General features: G+C 39.0%; 1 protein-coding gene across 1 annotated transcript; it reads left to right on the plus strand.

Annotated features, from left to right (window-relative positions):
- The first annotated feature begins 6,398 nt into the window (after window positions 1-6,398).
- On the plus strand, window positions 6,399-19,546 carry KCNS2 (potassium voltage-gated channel modifier subfamily S member 2). The gene is made up of 2 exons (XM_073632030.1): window positions 6,399-6,990; window positions 12,065-19,546. The coding sequence occupies exon 2, from the start codon at window positions 12,095-12,097 to the stop codon at window positions 13,526-13,528; it is 1,434 nt and encodes a 477-aa protein (XP_073488131.1). The 5' UTR covers window positions 6,399-6,990; window positions 12,065-12,094; the 3' UTR covers window positions 13,529-19,546.
- Window positions 19,547-21,660: the final 2,114 nt, after the last annotated feature.

Consider the following 21,660-nt stretch of genomic DNA (forward strand, 5'->3'; position numbering starts at 1 on the left):
ATCCTAGTGGTGGGTTGAGAAAACCTTTTTCCATGAAGGGTTAGTGTGGCCACTCTCGATGCCTCCGGCATTCCTATCCTAGGTGCTCTTAGGGGGTTCTCAGGTGAGTGAACGAAGTAGTAGAAAGAGTCAGCACAAAAAGGACCCATAGGTAGTTCAATTGACAGAGATGTCCGATGTGGTTGTTCAAAGCATAGGCACGAGAATTCTCAGTATGTGGAATAAAGAGCTTGTGGCAGTGATGTAATCTAGGTGGATCAAGTGGCAATTTAAAGCCACAAAACACATTTTATTTGGTGAAATAAAGCACTTGGATGTTTTACTAAAGCAGCGATTCCACCTACTGCTTTAGTAAAACATCCAAGTGCTTTATTTCACCAAATAAAATGTGTTTTGTGGCTTTAAATTGCCACTTGATCCACCTAGATTACATCACTGCCACAAGCTCTTTATTCCACCTACTGGCCAAAAAAGAATATTCCCCAAGTGAATCTCACTTGGGGAATATTCTTTTAGCTGATACTAGACACCAGTTTTATCACCTTGAACTGAGAAAGTGGCAATTTAAAGCCATGAAACACATTTTATTTGGTGAAATAAAGAAATTGGATGTTTTACTAAAGCAGACGTCTCATGCCTATTCTTTGAACAACCACATCGGGCACCTCTGCCAATCGAACTTCCTATGGGCCTTTTTTATGCTGACTCTTTCTACTCTTACAATAATGGTCAGTTAAAAAGCACTCCCTAACTCAGGTGGTCTGTGACATGCTCCTTTACACTGGTAGTCAGTGAAATGCTCCTTTACACAGGTGGTTAGTGAAGTGTTCAATTACATTGGTGGTCAGTAAATTGTCAGTGTAATCGCTTATATTGGTGGCCACTGCAGTGCCTGCTTACATTGATGGTCAGTGAAGTGATCCCTAATATTGATGGTCAGTGACATGATTCCTTATATTGATGGTCAGTGGAGTGATTGCTTATATTAGTGGTCAGTGAAGTGCCCTTATACATTGGTAGTCAGTGACATCTCCCCTTACATTGGTGGCAATAGAAGTGTCCCATTACATTGATGGTCAATGGTGAAGGGCCCCCTAAGATTGGTGGTCAATGGTAGATGAATCCTCTTATATTTATGGTCATAGGGTGAAGGGACCCCCTACACTGATGGTCTGTGAGAAAAATGTCCCATACAGTTGAGGTCAATGGAAAGAATTCTCCTTATAATTGGTGCCAGTGGTTGAATATCTGAGAGTTAAAAATTTCTCATTACTGAAGGAACCCATAGCAACTTCAGGAGGAACCATAACTTAGAAAGACTGGTCCACTATCTTTCTTGCCACCTCTTCACTATTTTTAACCCATGCCCTACTGTTTGTCATATGTCATAGCTATCCATTTACACCTGTCATATTTGTTCTTCCTCTACTATCTGTCTTGTCATCTATTTTCTCTCTTGAAATATATATCCAATGCACACATATTTATCTATCCTATGACTGCTATTTTTTTCACCATCTATTCTCTATTTAGCCATCCATGCACACCTGTTCATATATCTGTCTCGCCATCTATTATCTCTGTATCCATGCTATATAGACAGCGTTTATACTTTCACATTATTGGATGATGGAAGTCAGCAGAGCTTCACCTCATTCACTAAACTCCCATGCAAAGTGCCACTTCTCTTGCAAAGTAAATAGCCTATTTGCCTTCAAAGTAGAATTAAAACTCTTCCTTCATGCCCTTTTTATATCTTCTCTCTATCCAGTTCTATGATTACAGGAGGTTAGTCAATTGCTTATCCCATGTACACCTATTTATTAATTATTTCTCTACCATTTGTCTCTCCATCTAGACAAAGCATGCCTCTTTTTTCTATCATCCTTCTATCCTCTTCTATCAGTAGAGGGGAGCTGTCCCTTCTTTATCCCATGCACACCTGCTTATCTTTTATTTGTCTACTATTTGTCATTTCTCTATATATATTTATCCAATACATCCCTGTGTATTGATCATGTTATATCATTTATTTTCTCTCTAGATTTTTTCAATGCAAATCTTTTTTCCATTAACTATCTATCCTTTTCTTTATGTACAGGAGAGCTGTCCCTCGTTTATGCCATGTACAGTTGTGTATATATCATATGTCTACTATTTGTTTCTCCATCTCTTTTCTCTATATATCTAGCCAAATGTACACCTATGCATGTATCATATTATATAATTTCTTCTCTTTCTAGATCTCTGTAATGCCAGTCTCTGTTTCCACGATTCCCCTGTCTATCTATCTATCTATCTATCTATCTATCTATCTATCTATCTATCTATCTATCTATCTATCTATCTATCTATCTATCTATATTCTTTTCTCTCTATAGCTCTATCCAATTTAAGCCTCTTTTTTACATCATCTGTCTACACAGGAGGATTTTCAATTGTTTATCCCATGCACACCTGTTTATGTGTCCTCTGTCTACTATTTGGTTCTCCATCTCTTTTCTCTATATATCTACCCAATGCACACCTGTGTATTTAATTATGTTATATAATTCCTTCACTCTATAGATCTATGCAATGCAAGTCTTTTTTCCATTATCTTTGTATCCTTGTCTAACGGTACAGGAAAGCTATCCCTTGTTTATACCATGCACACCTGTTTATGTATCATCTGTCTACTATTTGTCTCTCCGTCTCTTTTCTCTATATATCTACCCAAATGTACACCTATGCATGTATCATGTTATATAATGTCTTCTCCCTCTAGATCTATGCAAAGCAAGCCTCTTTTTCCATCATCTATCTAAAGAAACCATCCAGTTCTTTTAATATAGAATGTTATATAATTTCTTCTCTCTCTAGATCTATGCAAAGCAAGCCTCTTTTTCCATTATCTATCTATCTATCTATCTATCTATCTATCTATCTATCTATCTATCTATCTATCTATCTATCTATCTATCTATCTGTCTATTTAGTTCTATAATTGTCAGGATGACTGCCAAATTTTTATTCCATGCACACCTGTTTATGTATCATAGTTCACTATCTGTCTCTCCATCTCTTCTCTTTCTGGATCTATCCAATGCAAGCCTCATTTTCCATGATTCATCTATCCTCTTCTTTCAGAACAGAAGAGCTGTCTTTTGTTCATCCCATGTTTATTTATTATTTGTCTACCATTTGTCTCTCTGTTTCTTCTCACTATAAATCTAATGCAAGCCTCTCTTTCTTCTTCTATCAGTAAAGGAATACTGTCCCTTGTTTATCTCATGCACACCTGTTTATCCATCATTTTTCTACTATCTCTTTTATATATCTATTTAATGTAAGCCTCTCTCTCCTAGACATGTGCACCGTCAATAAATTTGTTTTGTTTCGTTCCGTTCCGTTTCGTATTAGAATTAATTCATATGTCGTAATTCGTGTCCGAAATTCAACTTGGATTCGTGTGAAATACAAATTTTCGTTAGGTTCGTTAACTTTTCGTAACAATTACGAATGTTCGTTATGATGAATTTATCATTATGAGGGGCTCCCACCATCCCTGTGCTGTGCTGACTTCCTGGGTTTTTTAATTCATCATAACGGATAATCATAATTAACAAACATTCTTATTTTGTCCGATTCTGTTGTAACGGAATTTGGATCCGAAGTTTGTAAATGAAATTTTGTATTTTATACAAAATTCGTATGCATAAAAATTCGTATTTCGGATCCTCAAGAATGTACAAATTTCCGGAAATTTCGATTTTCCGATTTGTACGAAACTAATTGCACGTGTCTACTCTCTCCATCATCCATCTATCCTCTTCTATCAATAGAGGATAGCTGTCCCTTGTTTATCCCATGCACACCTGTTTATCCATCATGTTTCTACTATCTATCTCTCTTCTATATACAGTTGTGCTTTGGCTGAAGCCATTTATTATCAATCAACTGTGTTTACTCTTTTTACTCTTACTCTTACTCTTTTTAAATCATAATCACAACAGAAACTACCCAAATGACCCTGATCAAAAGTTTACATACCCTGGTGATTTTGGCCTGATAACATGCACAAAAGTTGACACAAAGGGGGTTGATTGGATATTAAAGGTAACCATCGGTCACCTGTGATCAGTTTGCTTGTAATTAATGTGTGTGTATAAAAGGTCAATAAATTTATGGACTCCTGACAGACCCTTGCATCTTTCATCCAGTGCTGCACTGACATTTCTGGATTCTGAGTCATGGGAAAAGCAAAAGAATTGTTAAAGGATCTGCAGGAAAAGGGATATAAAAAGATATCCAAGGAATTGAGAATGGCAGTCAACAATTTTCAAACTCTAATCAAGAAGTGGAAAATGAGGGGTTCTGTTGAAACCAAACCACGGTCAGGTAGACCAACTAGGGTTTCAGCCACAACTGCCAGGAAAATTGTTTGGGATTCAAGGAAAAACCCACAAATAACTTCAGGTGAAATACAGGACTCTCTGAAAACACGTGGTGTTGCTGTTTCAAGATGCACAATAAGGAGGCACTTGAAGAAAGATGGGCTGCATGGTCAAGAAGAAAGCCATTACTACACAAATGCCACAAAGTATCCCGCTTACAATACACCAAACAGCCCAGAGACAAGCCCCAAATCTTCTGGCACAAAGTCATTTGGAGTGATGAGACCAAAATTGAGCTTTTTAGCCACAACCATAAACGCTACATTTGGAGAGGAGTCAACAAGGCCTATGATGAAAGGTACACCATTCCTACTGTGAAACATGGAGGTGGATCGCTGATGTTTTGGGGATATGTGAGCTACAAAGGCACAGGAAATTTGGTCAAAATTGATAGCAAGATGAATGCAGTATGTTATCAAAAAATAATAGAGGAAGATTAGCATTCATCAGCCAGGAAGCTGCAAATGGGACGTACTTGGACATTCCAACATGACAATGATCCAAAACGCAAGGCCAGGTCGACCTGTCATTGGCTACAGCAGAATAAAGTGAAGGTTCTGGAGTGGCCATCTCAGTCTCCTGACCTCAATATCATTCAGCCACTCTGGGGAGATCCCAGACGTGCAGTTCATGCAAGACAACCCAAGAATTTACAGGAACTGGAGGCTTTTTGCCAAGAGGAATGGGCAGCTTTACCATCTGAGAAGATAATGAGCCTCATCCACAAATACCATAAAAGACTTTAAGCTGTCATTGGTGTTAAAGGGGGAAATACACGGTATTAAGAAATAGGGTATGTAAACTTTTGATCAGGGTCATTTGGGTAGTTTCTGTTGTGATTATGATTTAAAAAGAGTTAATTGATAATAAATGGCTTCAGCCAAACACTAACCATGAGTGAAAGAAAAGTTTTTGTGTTATCATTCATATTCTCTGAAAAATGGCCAAGAAATCATAAATTCTGCCAGGGTGTGTAAACTTATGAGCACAACTGTATCTATCCAATGCAAGCCTCTCTCCATCATCCATCTATCCTCTTCAATTAGTAAAGGAAAGCTGCTCCTTGTTTATCCCATGTACACCTGTTTATCCATCATTTTCTACTATCTATCTCTCTTCTATATATCTATCCAATGTAAGCCTCTCTCTCCATCATCCATCTATCCTCTGCTATCAATAGAGGAGAGCTGTCTCTGGTTTATCCCATGCACACCTGTTTATTTATTAGTTGTCTACTATTTGTCTCTCCATTTCTTCTTTCTATAACTCTAATGCAAGCCTCTATTTCCATTATCTTTTTTCTTTTATCAAAAGAGGAGAGCCGTTCCTTGTTTATCCCATGCACACCTATTTATCTATCATTTTTCTACTATCCATCTCTTGTATATATCTATCCAATGGAAGCTTTTCTCTCCATCATCCATCTATCCTCTGCCATCAGTAAAGGAAAGCTGCCCCTTGTTTATCTCATGCACACCTGTTTATCCATCATTTTTCTACTATCTATCTCTCTTCTATATATCTATCCAATGTAAGCCTCCCTCTCCATCATTCATCTATCCTCTGCTATCAGTAGAGGAGAGTGGTCTCTTGGTTATCCCAAGCACACCTGTTTAGTTATCATTTGTCTAACATTTGTCTCTCCATTTCTTCTTTCTTTAATTCAAATGCAAGCCTCTATTTCCATTATCTTTCTTCTTCTATCAGTAGAGGAGAGAGCTGTCCCTTGTTTATCTCATGCACACCTGTTTATCCATCATTTTTCTACTATCCATCTCTTCTATATATCTATCCAATGGAAGCTTCTCTCTCCATCATCTATCTATCCTCTTCTATCAGCAGAGTGGAGCTGTCCCTTGTTTATCCCATGCACACCTGTTTATCCATCATCTGCCCATGGTGTTCTATGGCAGTCCACAGATCTGCCACCATTGTCTGTATATTGTGTGTCCTTCCACCGATCTAACGTATGTGAGATGAGCACAGTACTGCGCTACTCTCCCTGTCAGCACCATTCCCCCTATGGCTGCCACCCATCTCATGGCTGCTCCCAGCTCTGTGTGTAGGGTGAACTTTGCTTTGCAGACAGGCAGCCTGTTCTCCCCTCCCTGATGTGCTGATGATGATGATGCAGAGGAGGGAATCCAGCCTGCATCACTCACTGGGAGCACCTGGGCAACCAGGCGGAGTTTGATCCTGTGCAGGAAAAACAACGCTCCTTGTCTGGGGAATAGCGAACGATAAATGCAGGAGAGGAGACAATGACAGAGGAAGGAGAGGAGAGCTGCCTGCCAGCATGTGAGCTGCCGGGGATCGGAGCTGGGAGCTGTCCATTCAGCACCATCATCCAGCGCTGCTAACAGGTCATCATCTACACAACTTCAGGAGGACCTCATCACAGCCCAGGAATCTGCAACCCCCCCTCACCAATCTATTCATTCAACAAGCTGTGATGGGGATCCCCAAAGCCTGCCATGGAAGGAGCAGAGGATGCCCCTGGAAGTTGGAACACTGCATTTCCTTCAATTGGGGTATAAAGTTCCCTCTATAAAAGGTAGGATTTCATTCACCTAAAGCCTAGAAGATAAAATATATCAATCATCCAGGAGCAAGGCAACATAACTTGGCACCGCTTGGCACTGCTTGGCATTGGATTACATAAAATGGCATCACACTAGTTGGTTGTAGTAAACAATCATGGAGCTTTCAGAGAGGATTTCCATACTCTGATCAGTTTATCCTTTCTAATCAGAATTATATCTTATGATTCTTTATTGATTTCATCTCATATTAGTACATGACATCACCATGCAATGACAAATACAATATATATTAACTATTTATATAATATAATAAAACGTATAGTAAACAATCATTGAGCTTTCATTTAGAATTTCCATATTCTGAACAGTTTAGATTTACTGATTATAAATATGTCTTAGGATTCTTTATTGCTTTCATCTTATATTATTACCTGACATAACCAAGCAATGACAGACATGCAGGTACACCTGATAATAGCTATACAGTGTTGCATGCTGACATACTTATAGTAAAACTTAGTTATAAGTAAACAATCATTGAGCTTTCATTTAGAATTTCCATATTCTGAACAGTTTAAATTTACTGATCATAAATATGTGTTATGATTCTTTATTGATTTCATCTCATATTATTGCATGACACCACCAAGCAATGACAGATACATGTGTTAACATCTATGCAGTATAGCATGCTGACATACTTATAATAAAACCAATAGTAAACAATCATTGAGCTTTCATTTAGAATTTCTATATTCTGAGCAGTTTAGATGCACTGATCATAAATATGTCTTATTCTGATTCTTTATTGATTTCATCTTAGATTTCTACATGACATCACTAAACAATGACAGACATGCAGGTATATGTGATAATAGCTATACAGCATTGCATGCTGGCATACTTATAGTAAAACTTAGTTATAGTAAACAGTCATTGAGCTTACATAGAGGATTTCCAAGCTATGTCTTAGGATTATTTATTGATTTTATCTCATATTCTTATATGACATCACCAAGCAATGACAAATACATGTGATAACATCTATACAGTATGGCATGCTGACATACTTATAGTAAAACTTAGTAATAAGTAAATAATCATTGAGCTTTCATTTCGAATTTCCATATCCTGAACAGTTTTAATTCACTGATCATAAATATTTCTTATGTCTTATTCTGATTCTTTATTGATTTCATCTTAGATTTCTACATGACATCACTAAGCAATGACAGACAGGCAGATACATTAGATAACATCTATACTGTATTGCAGGCTGACATACTAAGTTGCAGTAAACAGTCATTGAGTTTTTATATAGAATTTCTATATTTTTAACAGTTTGGGCTTATATGGGTCACCTGATCATAAATATATCTCATTATTCTTTATTGATTTCATCTTATCTGACTACGTGACATTACTAAGCAATGACAGACACGCAGGTACATGTGATAACAGCCGTACAGTGTTGCATTTCATCTTAGATTTCTACATGACATCACTATGTAATCACAGACAGGCAGATACCTTTGTTAACATCGATACTGTATTGCAGGCTGACATACTAAGTTGTTGTAAAAAGAAAGCTTTTATCTCATGCTTCTTTATTGATTTTATCGTATCTGACTACATGACATCACTAAGCAATAACAGGCATGCAGGTACATGTGTTAACAGCTATAGAGTGATGCATGCTGACATATTTATAGTAAGCTTAGTAATAGTAAACAATCATGGAGCTTTCATATAGAATTTCCATATTCTGAACAATTTACACATACATGGGTTTCCTGATCATAATCATATCTTATGATTCTTTATTGATTTATTCTCATATTACTGCATGACATCAGTATGTAAAGACAGATATGTAGATGCATGTGTTAGCATCTATTCTAGACTGTATTGCATGCTGACATACTTATAGTAAAGAGTCATAGATCTTTGCTATGGCATTTCTATTTTCTGGCATGCTGACATGGTAAACTAAGTTATAGTAAACAATAATGGAGCTTTGATGTAAAATTTGTATAATTCTGAACAGATTACACTTATGTGGGTTGCCTGATCATAAACATGTCTTATTATTCTTTATTGATTTCATCACATAGTACTGCGTGACATCACCAAGCAATGGCAGACATGCAGATACATGTGTTAATATCTATACTGTATTGCATGCTGACATTTTTATAGTAAAGAGTCATGGGTCTTTGCTATGGTATTTCTATATTGTGAACAGTTTACGCTTAAGCTTTTCCCACACACTATGATCTGATTGTACAATCTATGTTAGATCTACCAATAACTATGTAGTGCAAGGGCTTGCCTGAAGATCTAGCAAACCTATGTAGTGCAAGGGCTTGCCTGAAGATCTACCAACAACTAAGTAGTGCAAGGGCTTTCCTGAAGATCTATCAACAACTACCTAGTGCAAGGGCTTACCTAAAGATCTACCAACAACTATGTAGTGCAAGGGCTTGCCTGAAGATCTTCCAACAACTACGTAGTGCAAGGGCTTACCTGAAGATCTTCCAACAACTATGTGTTGTAAGGGCTTATCTGAAGATCTACCAACAACTATGTAGTGCAAGGGCTTATCTGAAGATCTACCAACAACTATGTAGTGCAAGGGCTTGCCTGAAGATCTACCAACAACTACGTAGTGCAAGGGCTTGCCTGGTTGTGTACAGGTTGGTTGGCTAGTTTCAGTAGGTCTTCATATAACATAGTTTTAGTAGATCTAATGGTGGTGATACACATTTTGTTAGATGATCGATTTATTTTCTGATCGATCTCTTCTGATCTGTTTCCACCATGTAAACTCATAATCTGATTACAGAACACAATACAATCACATTCATGAACAAAGCATCTCAGTGCTGGCGATTGATGAAAAAGGATCAATCATTTCCTCCCTAGCCGATTGACTCATTTTAATTGAATCCGATCAAAATCAAGTCTAAAGCGATCAGGAGGGAAGTTAATGATATTCATTTGTTTGTGAATTTGATCATTTTGATCAAATTGCATGTAAATTGGATAATGTGTGGCCACCATAAAGTTTCTTGTATGGTCAGATTGTAAGGGTTACCATCCACGTTACACTCTGACCATACAATCTTTGTACAATCAATATTAGATTTACCCAAATGATGTAATATGAGCACCTACCCTGTCTAACCAATCAATCTGTATCCAATCAGGAAAGTCCTTGCACTACATCGTTTTTGGTAGATCTAAAAGGAGATTGTACAGTCAGATTTTAATATGTGCGATGAGCTTAATGCGTATGGTGAGCCTTACATGGTTCACCTGATCATAAATTATATTGTATGATTCTTTATTGATTTTCATATTATATTATCACATGAAATAAAATTGATATACCCATGTGATATAAATTATTTCCTTTTGTCATTGCTTAAAGTGGTAATAAACAAAAAAATACAAAAATGTAATGTATTGCAGCTTACAAATCCCTAGATGTGGTGACTGCATTAGTTTTATTTCTTTTCTTTTCACCTGTTGATCTGGCCAGTAACACACTTAGGGTGTCTCCACTCTGGAAGGAGGAGCAATGGAGGTGCCCTTGGACAGCAGCATTGTCTGGGAAGATGGTAGTGTTATGCCGCGTACACACGAGCGGCATTACACCATCCAGGTTTTTTCCGATGGAATTCCGCTCAAGCTTGTCTTGCATACACACGGTCACACAAAAGTTCTCTGAACTTTAGACCGTCAAGAACGCGGTGACGTACAACACTACGACGAGCCAAGAAAATGAAGTTCAATGCTTCCGAGCATGCGTCAAATTGTTTCCGAGCATGCGTAGGAATTTTGCGCGTCGGAATTTGTACAGACGATCGCATTTTCGGATAGGAACTTTTCCCGACCGAAAAATAAAGAACCTGCTCTCAATCTTTTGCTGGCTGGAATTCCACCAGCAAAAGACCGATGGAGCATACACACGGTCGCATTTTCCGACAAAAATCTCTCATCGGAGTTTTGCTGGCAGAATTTCCGATCGTGAGTACAAGGCATTAGATGCACTAGCAGATTTAAATAGACTTGAGTAGTAAATAAAGCCAAATTCCTGGTAACACTTTATAAACAGAGCAAACTTGTCTACCTTTTAGGATAAAGATTTTACATAAAAGAATAAAAGCTGACCATTCTAAGCACCCTTGTCAGTGCTAAATTGTTTCTCTTAACCCACTAACTAACACATTTGCTTGACGGTTTGGTCTGCTAAAGGAAGTTGAAAAACAACATGGCAGGATCACATGTAAAAATAAAGGAAAAAAAGCCTATAAAACAAGAAAACAAATGTAGCCACTACATTGAAGAATTGGTAAGCTGCAATATGATACATTTTTGGTTTTGGGTTTATTACCGCTTTAAAGCTCAACTCCAAACAACTAAATACATAAATTAAATATATACAGGGGAACTGTTTTGCCTTTCAAAAGCCATCCAGTCCTGAGATTTACACAGCTCTGCTACACCAAATAGCCCAGCTTGGGGAGGGGATCTATCTCTGTTGTAGATTCAGTTTCAGTTACATGTCCCCCTCCCACCCCTATCCTGTGACTAGACAGTGAAAGGAAAAGCAACGCACTAATGCGCTCTCTCTCTCTCTCTCTCCATCACTGCTATCTTTACCCCTCAGCATGTTTCTTGCACTGCATCACAATTGATTGGCTTCTTGTGCTGCTTTTCTCTCTCTCTCTCAGAGCTCTGCCTATGCATAGTCAAAATGTGAAGCTGCTTGCTTTAAAAATACATTTAATGATGTGTTATAGAATGTAGAGCTGTATTCATTTGTGATTTTTAGAGTCTATCTGCATGGAGCTCACTATTAACACTAATGCAACATGGTGGAGTAATATTTAAATCAACAAGAATTGGTAATATCTCTCTATGCACTGTGACCTCTATGTAAGTCTAAATTATATATCATTTTTACACAGATGTTGATATTCTGATTGCACTGTAAACAGTTGTCTTGGATTTATAACACAAGCTTGCAATGGAAATTATTATTGATGTCATGTTCTCTCTTTCCTTTGTTTTGTGTAGGTCTGCCTTGTAGAGGCTTCTAAGCTCAATATGACAGGCACAATATTGAGGGATTTGTCTGAAACCGATTTTGAAGATACAGAGATTAGTATAAATGTTGGAGGGTTCAAGAAAAGGTTAAGATACGACACGCTGCTGAAATTCCCAGAGACTAGACTGTGCAAGTTGTTGGCCTGTCAGTCAAAGGAGTCCATCCTGGAACTGTGTGACGATTATGATGACGCCAAGAATGAGTTCTACTTTGACAGGAACCCAGAGCTTTTTCCTTATGTGCTGCATTTTTACAACACCGGTAAACTCCACGTCATGGGGGAGCTATGTGTTTTCTCCTTTTGCCAAGAGATTGAATACTGGGGCATTAATGAATTTTTTATAGACTCTTGTTGTAGTTACAGCTATCATGGGAGGAAAGTGGAACCAGAACAGGATCAATGGGAGGAGAAAAGTGAACAGGAGAGCACCACTTCTTCCTTTGATGAGATCCTGGCCTTTTATCACGATGCTTCCAAGTTTGATAAACAGCTGCTTGGCAACCTCAGAAGAAGACTTTGGCTAGCCCTTGATAACCCAGGCTATTCCATCCTGAGCAGGATTTTCAGCATCCTCTCCATCATAATAGTGATTGGATCTATTGTAACAATGTGCCTGAATAGCTTGCCAGACTTCCAGATAGTAAATGCGAATGGAAGCACAGACGAGGACTCTCGCTTTGAGATAGTGGAACATTTTGGAATAGCTTGGTTCACCTTAGAGCTGGTGGTCCGTTTTGCTGTATCTCCAGATACAATGGCGTTCTTCAAGCACCCCCTGAACATCATAGACCTGATCTCCATAGCTCCATTTTACATTACATTAATTGTCAACTTGGTGGTGGAGAGCAGCCCAGCTCTGGCTAACTTGGGGAGGGTGGCTCAAGTGCTCAGACTTATGAGGATTTTCCGGATTCTGAAACTTGCCAGACATTCCACGGGTTTGAGGTCTTTGGGGGCAACCCTAAAATACAGCTACAAAGAAGTGGGGTTGCTGCTTCTTTATCTTTCTGTAGGAATTTCTATATTCTCAGTTGTGGCTTATACCATCGAAAAGGAGGAAAACGATGGATTGGCCACAATCCCGGCTTGCTGGTGGTGGGCCACTGTTAGCATGACGACGGTAGGATATGGGGACGTGGTCCCAGGTACCATAGCTGGCAAACTGACTGCTTCTGCTTGCATTCTGGCTGGCATATTGGTGGTTGTGCTTCCCATCACTCTCATATTCAATAAGTTCTCTCATTTCTACAGGCGACAGAAACAATTAGAAAATGCAATGAGAAGCTGTGATTTTGGGGATGGGATGAAGGACGTGGCTTCTGTCAATCTGAGGGACTACTATGCCCAAAAAGTCAAATCTCTAATGGTTAGCATGACAAACATCAGTAAGAGCACGCCAAGTGAGCAGAGTCTCAATGATTCAATTAATTAGACTGCAGTAAAGGACCACTAAACACAGACTAAAACTTGGTTTATGTAAGTCGTTTTTAATAATATTCCTGAAAAAATTGTGAAATTTCAGAAGAGCATTAATACTTAAAACTGAACTCCCAGCATTTTCACAAAGTTATCAAAATGCCCAGCTGATAAAGCTGATATAATGCTTATTTTGTCTAGGGGGTTGAGATAATAGTTAATAAATTGCTTACCTTAAAGCAGTATTAAACCCCAAACCAGAAATATAATACAAGTACCGTATATTCCCGGCTTATTAATTATTAGATGTGGTGGCTGCATTCGTTTTCTTTTTTTAGGCCAATAACACACCTCTTGTATTAGAGTGCCCCCACTCTGGATGAAGGAGCACAGTGGCACCTTTGGACAGCTGCATTGTCAGTCTGGGGGAGGGGCATGTTAAGCTGGCCATAGATGGGTAGAATTGCAAATGAAAATTCATAGGAAAAGAATGTTCTAAGAAAGTTTGTTCTTCTTTTTAAATATTAGTGGGTAAAATCAGTGTTTGTTTTCTACTGCAGTGATGAGAAAATTCGAAGGAGCAGGATGGAAAATGTTTCTCATACAAACGAATTTCTAACAGTGTATGTGGTTTTCTTTTGATAAAGTCCTTTTTATTCCAAAATCAAATGTTAAAAGCAAATGGAATCTTTCAAACAGCATTTGAATGTTTTGAGAACTTTTGTATGAATCATCCTAAGACGTTTCCTAAGGACAGCTAATGTCCTAATGGGCAGCATTAAATGTACTAGCAGAGTTCAATACACTTATGCCCTGTACACACGGTCGGATTTTCTGACGGAAAATGTGTGATAGGACCTTGTTGTCGGAAATTCCGACCGTGTGTAGGCTCCATCACACATTTTCCATCGGAATTTCCGACACACAAAGTTTGAGAGCAGGCTATAAAATTTTCCGACAACAAAATCCGTTCGTGTGTACACAAATCCGACGCACAAAGTGCCACGCATGCTCAGAATGAATTAAGAGATGAAAGCTATTGGCTACTGCCCCGTTTATAGTCCTTACGTACGTGTTTTACGTCACCGCATTTAGGACGATCGGATTTTTCCGACAACTTTGTGTGACCGTGTGTATGCAAGACAAGTTTGAGCCAACATCCGTTGGAAAAAATTCTAGGATTTTGTTGTTGGAATGTCCAATCAATGTCCGACCGTGTGTACAGGGCATTAGAAATTAAAGCTGAACTCCAGCTAACACTTTATGAGCAGTTACAGCAGTTTGTTGTTTTTTCTTTTGAACTAAAAGGTTTACATAAATAAATAAAATTGTAAGCACCTCTGTCAGTAGTAAATGGTTTGTCTCAACCCTGTAACTGTGACATCTGCAGGACAGCTTGTTCTGTTGAAAAACAACAGACTTACTGGCAGAATCACCAGATGAAGACAAAAGAAGGGAAGTCTAAAAAAAATAATAATAATGCAGCCATCACATCTAAGAATTGGTAAACTGCAACATTATGGTACAGGATGATATTGGCATGAGGGGTGGCAACAAGACTGGTTGAAGATTGGGAAAAGGAGTGACTCCCAGGGACCGATCATCACTACTGGAATCAGAGAAAAGGTAGACTGCAGTACCCAGGGTTAAGGTAAGTACTTATCTGTTATATCTTAAACAATAAGAATTTATTTCCTTTAACAGCTGGGGGGGGGGGCATAGTAACAATATGTAGATGCTCTGAGTTAGGCTTTGATATTACTTAAAGTGTTACTAAACATGCAACAGTAAAATCAGTCTGTATATGCAGTAAAGCATGCTTGCTATACTCAGTGTGGAACCTAAGGGGTCAATCCTCCGCATTGTGTAAAAAGGCTGTTCGACCCTGTCTTCTCTGATCTTTCCCCTTCTTCCACTGTCCCCAATCCATCTCCAGATAAGACAGAGTATTGGAGTCACTCTGCACATGCTCAGTTTGGTGTGTATTGCTAGAGATTTTTTTTTTTCTTTTTTCTTGGGAGGGTGCATGTGATTGGCAGAGGGCCAATCAGCACTGTCCAGACAGAGGGTCAGAAGTCATGCAGCCTCATAGGACAGTCAGAGTAGAATGAAAATTCCTCTCACAAGCTTTAACCAGACACTGAAATAAGTCACAAGACTGCTATTTACTGCTAAAGAAAAAAGGTATTTAGCAGTTTCTATTTACTAAAATAATTGCATTTCCATGTTCTGTGTACTGTGGGAGACCAGATATAGTGAATGCAGGGTCCTGGGTTTAGTAACACTTTAACATAATAAGTATCATAGTTGTCAGCAATATTTCCCAATATAGAATAAAACCAATTATTTCTTCTTCAGATTAAAAAGCTAGCTGACCAATAAACTGGTTGCCTGGAGAAAAGAGATAAAGTTTGTGATTTTCCCTGTGTGTATGCACTTTTTCAAACATATTTTATAATTTTATTACTACTCCTTTCACATAAAGTAAGTTTTTTGTTTTAGCTTTGGTGGTCCTTTAAAGACAGTGGGTCAGATTGGTAACTTCACATCTCTCTGTAGTAATGCAAAACAAAAAGATTTTCTAGGACCCCTCCATTAGGCTAATTTAAAACCTGCCAACACCTCACTACAAAGTACAAGTCTGCACAACATAATATATGTTGCTCCCACACTGACATGAAAGCTGAAGCATCTTGATCACCAGAAAGACTCTGATGTCCACAAAAAACTGGGCTAGACTGGTGAACCAATCAATAGGTTGTTGGTAGATATTGAAACAATGAATGTGGTAGGTGTTTATCTTGGGGAATTCATCGCCCAAGTGTAGGCGTTGGTAGTGTACTCAACTGAGATCTTCGGGCTGCTACTTTTCTAATATCGGCTATGTCAGCTGGAGAAACTTTGAGTGAGTCTGAATGAGCACCCAGTAACAGATGATCCTCTCTCTTTCATTTAGAACTTTATTGAGGATGACAAAGGTTTCAGATGAAGCCAACGCGTTTCAGGGGAACAACCTTCCCCTTTATCAGGGCTGTTGATATGACACTTTGTGGAGCAATCAGGCTTCAATAGTAGGTGATTGAATGCTGTTGGCAGTACTTGTATAATGCCAGTATGTGGTATGTTATAGAAGCGAGGCATGATCACTAAACAAAGTGTCATATCAACAGCCCTGAAGAAGGGGGAGGTTGTTCCCCTGAAATGTGTTGAATTCATTTGTAATCTGGTTCTAAATTAAACCATCGGGAGAGAGGATCATCTGTTACCGGGCACTCTTTCAGACTCAAGTGATCACCAGTAAGGAAGCAGTGAAGGAATGACATGTAGCTGGGCTAGGCAGCAAGAAATCAACACTGTAGGAGAAAATGAGTGGACTCTTAGTGATTCTAACACTAGCAACCAGAATTGCCATTGTAACATGACCTCACAGAGCTTAGAAAACTCAACCTCTGCACTAGTCAAAAGCTTACTTTGCAAAGAAATCCATTCTGAGAAATGATGTAACATGTAACACGCAGAAACGTCAAATGCTCTTGGCTTTATTGCATCTAACAAACAAGTACATCATCGACATGGTAGAGAAAATCACTTTTGTAAGTGATTTTCAAAGCAAATACAAAATTGCCTTAGAATGTCAGCTCATCAAGAACCTTTATTTCTCGTTTAATAGTTTTTGTTAAGGTTTCAACAGGAACAAAGCGGAAACTGCACACAAGTGCATGCATACCATTCAGTAGGGCAATATAGTTTTGAGTCATGGTCTACAAAACAATTATAATAAGGCACAGATAGCCAGTGGTTGTGGACTATTTGCTATATAATTTAATAGGACATGGCAGGTCCAATTTACCAGAACTGTCCCAACCATGGGAGATTTGACATAGAATAGCCCAAAATGAAAAATATTCACTGTAGCTATTAGCAAAACTCCAGAGTAGGTTAATGAGTAGACTATCCATGGGGACCAGATCTTAAGAAAAAAATTAACAAAATTAAGTTGACATTCATTTTTCATTGGAAATTTTATATTTTTTTTCTTTACACTCACAAGCTAAACTACAAACTGGCTTGTTATTTATCGTGACTCTGCAGAGAGAGATGTCTACCTACTGCAGTTCTTGTCCTGTTCTTTCTTTTCCTAGAAATCCATGTCTGCAGGGGCATCAAGCCCAGAGTGGGAGGGGGGGGGGTGCTAAGTCAAATTCTCCATCCATTGTTTTGACTGAAACATTTTTGATCTGGCTAAATCAAATCTGACACAATAAGTCTTTAGCCGTGTCGTGTGCCAGCTTTAGAGGGTCCAGATGTTTCACATTTAAAGAAATGTTATGTCTTTTTTATTATAGTGTTCTGGGGACAAAGTAAATGTAGTATTTTTTTTCCTTTCTTCCCACATGCTGTGCAAGGATAGCTACGTGGCCAGATAGGACAGCACCCCCTCCCCACAGCTGTCTGACAATGCACCTACCAAGAGGATGCCTTCACTGATAGCCAACACTTATCTTTGGCCCCAAGCACTTGCTTAAGACCAGTGGTTCTCAACCTCATTCCTCAAGTACCCTCAACAGGCCATATTTTGGGAACTTCCCTTAGATAAAATAGCTCTTATCAATACCATGTCATTGATATTGATTTAAAGCAGCTGTGCAAAGTAAAGGAAAACCTGAAAACATGGCCCGTTGGAGGTACTTGAGGACTGAGGTTGGGAACCACTGCTCTAAACAAATACTAGCAAGAGCAATGCAAATGCAGGGGGGGTGTCAGCTTCCCATCAATCTGTATTCCTCTTGGCGATGCTTGTCTAAGGATGGTGCTTGGAGCTGGAGATAAGTGCCAGCTATCAATAAAGCTGTCTCCTTTTTAGCTGAGTTGTCAGACTTCCATGGAGGGAGGGAGTGTCATGTCTTTCCACAAAGCTAGCCTTTCACAGCACACAGGAAGATGGGACAAAATACCACATGTACTTTAGCCCTTAGGAGACGAAACATTGTAATAAAGAGATAAGTGCCCACTATCATGCTGGAGATAAGTGCCAACTATCCTATCAATGTAGCGGTCTGTTTGCTAGCTGAGTTGTCAGATGGCCATTGGGGAAGGCTGGGCATTCTGTCCTCCCATGTAGCTAGCCTTCCACACCACATAGGATGATGGGACAGAACACTAACATACAAGAACACTGTAATAAAACAGAACATTGTGATAAAAAAAGAATTGGAACTTCTACTTTAGGATTTAGGGTTTAGTTATGTAATGACTGACTAGGACAAAGAAAAACACATGTATATTCATAATTTCGATTGCTCTCAGTGGGTGATCAGAAATGAGTTATATATGGCATTGGATTTGAGCATTATTCCCAATAGTTTTAATCTTTGTCTCTGTGTAAGAGGTGTAGAGTTACCAATCTGTTGCTCAAAAAAAAAAACAAGCTGATTGCTTGTTACACATTCATTTACACTGTCTACCTGTTGTCATTGCAATAACACTAAAAATAACATCCATACTCCATTTACATGCGTGGGAGCTGTTCTCCTCGCAGTATCCCATAACTCTTCTCTATACTGTTCCAGCCTTGTGTAGCAGTTACTGTCACTCTTGCTGCCTGGCTTCCATGTGTTGTCAGTCTCCTGTGATAATGTGACAGAATGCACTCTGCACTGATGCAATTGTCCAACCTCTGCAATCACTGTTTGATCTGAGTGTGAGCAATATGTGATGTAACCAGATGTGTTTGTTGTCTGTAGCTCTGTCGGCGGGTGGTTCCTCCTGTACGCATTCAGTGAAATGTGTAAATTACTGTGTATTGGAATGCACTACTGTAATAATGTCTGCTGTGTCTCCTGCTGTTATAACAGAGCAGTGGCTTAACTGACATCCTAAAGTTTACTAGGATGGATCTGTGTCTTATTGTCACTTGCAGATTGACCCCTTGTTCCGAACATGTACTTCCAATGCTCATACCAGAGTCAGATGTATCATCGAAATACTTATGTATTTGCAACATGTGATTTTCAAATAAAATCTATTATTTTTACTGGTGTTTTGCAAATGATGTTTAATTCTGCAACTAGGGATGAGTGTATTAGAATTTTCAGGTGGATGGGCAGATTTCTTGAAAATGACTGTCAGCAAGAGCTATACCTACAGTCAGGTCCATAAATATTGGGACATCGACACAATTCTAATCTTTTTGGCTCTATACACCACCACAATGGATTTGAAATGAAACGAACAAGATGTGCTTTAACTGCAGACTTTCAGCTTTAATTTGAGGGTATTTACATCCAAATCAGGTGAACGGTGTAGGAATTACAACATATATATGTGCCTCCCACTTTTTAAGGGACCAAAAGTAATGAGACAATTGGCTGCTCAGCTGTTCCATGGCCAAGGAGCAGACAAAAGGTCCAGAGATCATTTCAAGTGTGCTATTTGCATTTGGAATCTGTTGCTGTCAACTCTCAATATGAGATCCAAAAAGCTGTCACTATCAGTGAAGCAAGCCATCATTAGGCTGAAAAAAAAAAACCAAACCCATCAGAGAGATAGCAAAAACATTACGTGTGGCCAAATCAACTGTTTGGAACATCCAGCAACACCAAAAGACCCGGAAGACTATGGAAAACAACTGTGGTGGATGACCGAAGAATTCTGTCCCTGGTGAAGAAAACACCCTTCACAACAGTTGGCCAGATCAAGAACACTCTCCAGGAGGTAGGTGTATGTGTGTCAAAGTCAACAATCAAGAGAAGACATCACCAGAGTGAATACAGAGGGTTAATCACAAGATGTAAACCATTGGTGAGCCTCAAAAACAGGAAGGCCAGATTAGAGTTTGCCAAACAACATCTAAAAAAGCCTTCACAGTTCTGGAACAACATCCTATGGACAGATGAGACCAAGATCAACTTGTACCAGAGTGATGGGAAGAGAAGAGTATGGAGTAGGAAAGGAACTGCTCATGATCCAAAGCATACCACCTCATCAGTGAAGCATGGTGGTGGTAGTGTCATGGAGTGGGCATGTATGGCTGCCAATGGAACTGGTTCTCTTGTATTTATTGATGATGTGACTGCTGACAAAAGCAGCAGGATGAATTCTGAAGTGTTTCGGGCAATATTATCTGCTTATATTCAGCAAAATGCTTCAGAACTCATTGGACGGCGCTTCACAGTGCAGATGGTCAATGACCCAAAGCATACTGCGAAAGCAACCAAAGAGTTTTTTAAGGGAAGAAGTGGAATATTATGCAATGGCCAAGTCAATCACCTGACCTGAAACCGATTAAGCATGCATTTCACTTGCTGAAGACAAAACTGAAGGGAAAATGTCCCAAAAACAAGCAGGAACTGAAGACAGTTGCAGTAGAAACCTGTAGAATTCTCTCCTGTGCTCAGGTGTCCAGTAACTACATATGTGGTGCGACCAACTTAGTGAAGTAATGCCTGACATCTTGCAGCCCTCCTTAGAACAATGGGTATTCGTAGACTAAAGCAGGGATATGCAATTAGCGGACCTCCAGCTGCTCTAGAACTACAAGTCCCATGAGACATAGCAAGACTCTGACAGCCACAAACATGACACCCAGAGGCAGAGGCATGATGGGACTTTTTTAGTTTTGCAACAGCTGGAAGTCCACTAATTGCATATCCCTGGACTAAAGAGAAACAAAAAAGAAGAAGGAGGGCGCACGACCTAGTGAATTACCACTGATAAAACTTTATTGTAGCATTAAAACAGCAAGATATATACTCACAAACGAGCATTCATAAAGGCTTTGACAAGGGAGCAGATACGCTGTTCTGAAGATCGACACACCAGGACCTGCAGCTGGAATGCACGGACGCCTTTATGAATGCTCGTTTGTGAGTATATATCTTGCTGTTTTAATGCTACAATAAAGTTTTATCAGTGGTAATTCACTAGGTCGGTGCGCCCTCCTTCTTCTTTTTTGTTTAGCAGTAGAGACCTGGCAGAGCATCACCAGGGATGAAACTCAGCGTCTGGTGATGTGTTCCAGACTTCAGGTTGTAATTAAAAAGTAAAAGTTTGATGGATGATTGGTAATCTGTCCCATTACTTTTGGTCCCTTAAAAAGTGGGAGGCACATATACAAACTGTTGTAATTCCTACACCGTTCACCTGATT

This window comes from Aquarana catesbeiana, linkage group LG05 (assembly GCF_042186555.1).
Source record: "Aquarana catesbeiana isolate 2022-GZ linkage group LG05, ASM4218655v1, whole genome shotgun sequence".
NCBI classification, from domain to species: Eukaryota; Metazoa; Chordata; class Amphibia; order Anura; family Ranidae; genus Aquarana; species Aquarana catesbeiana.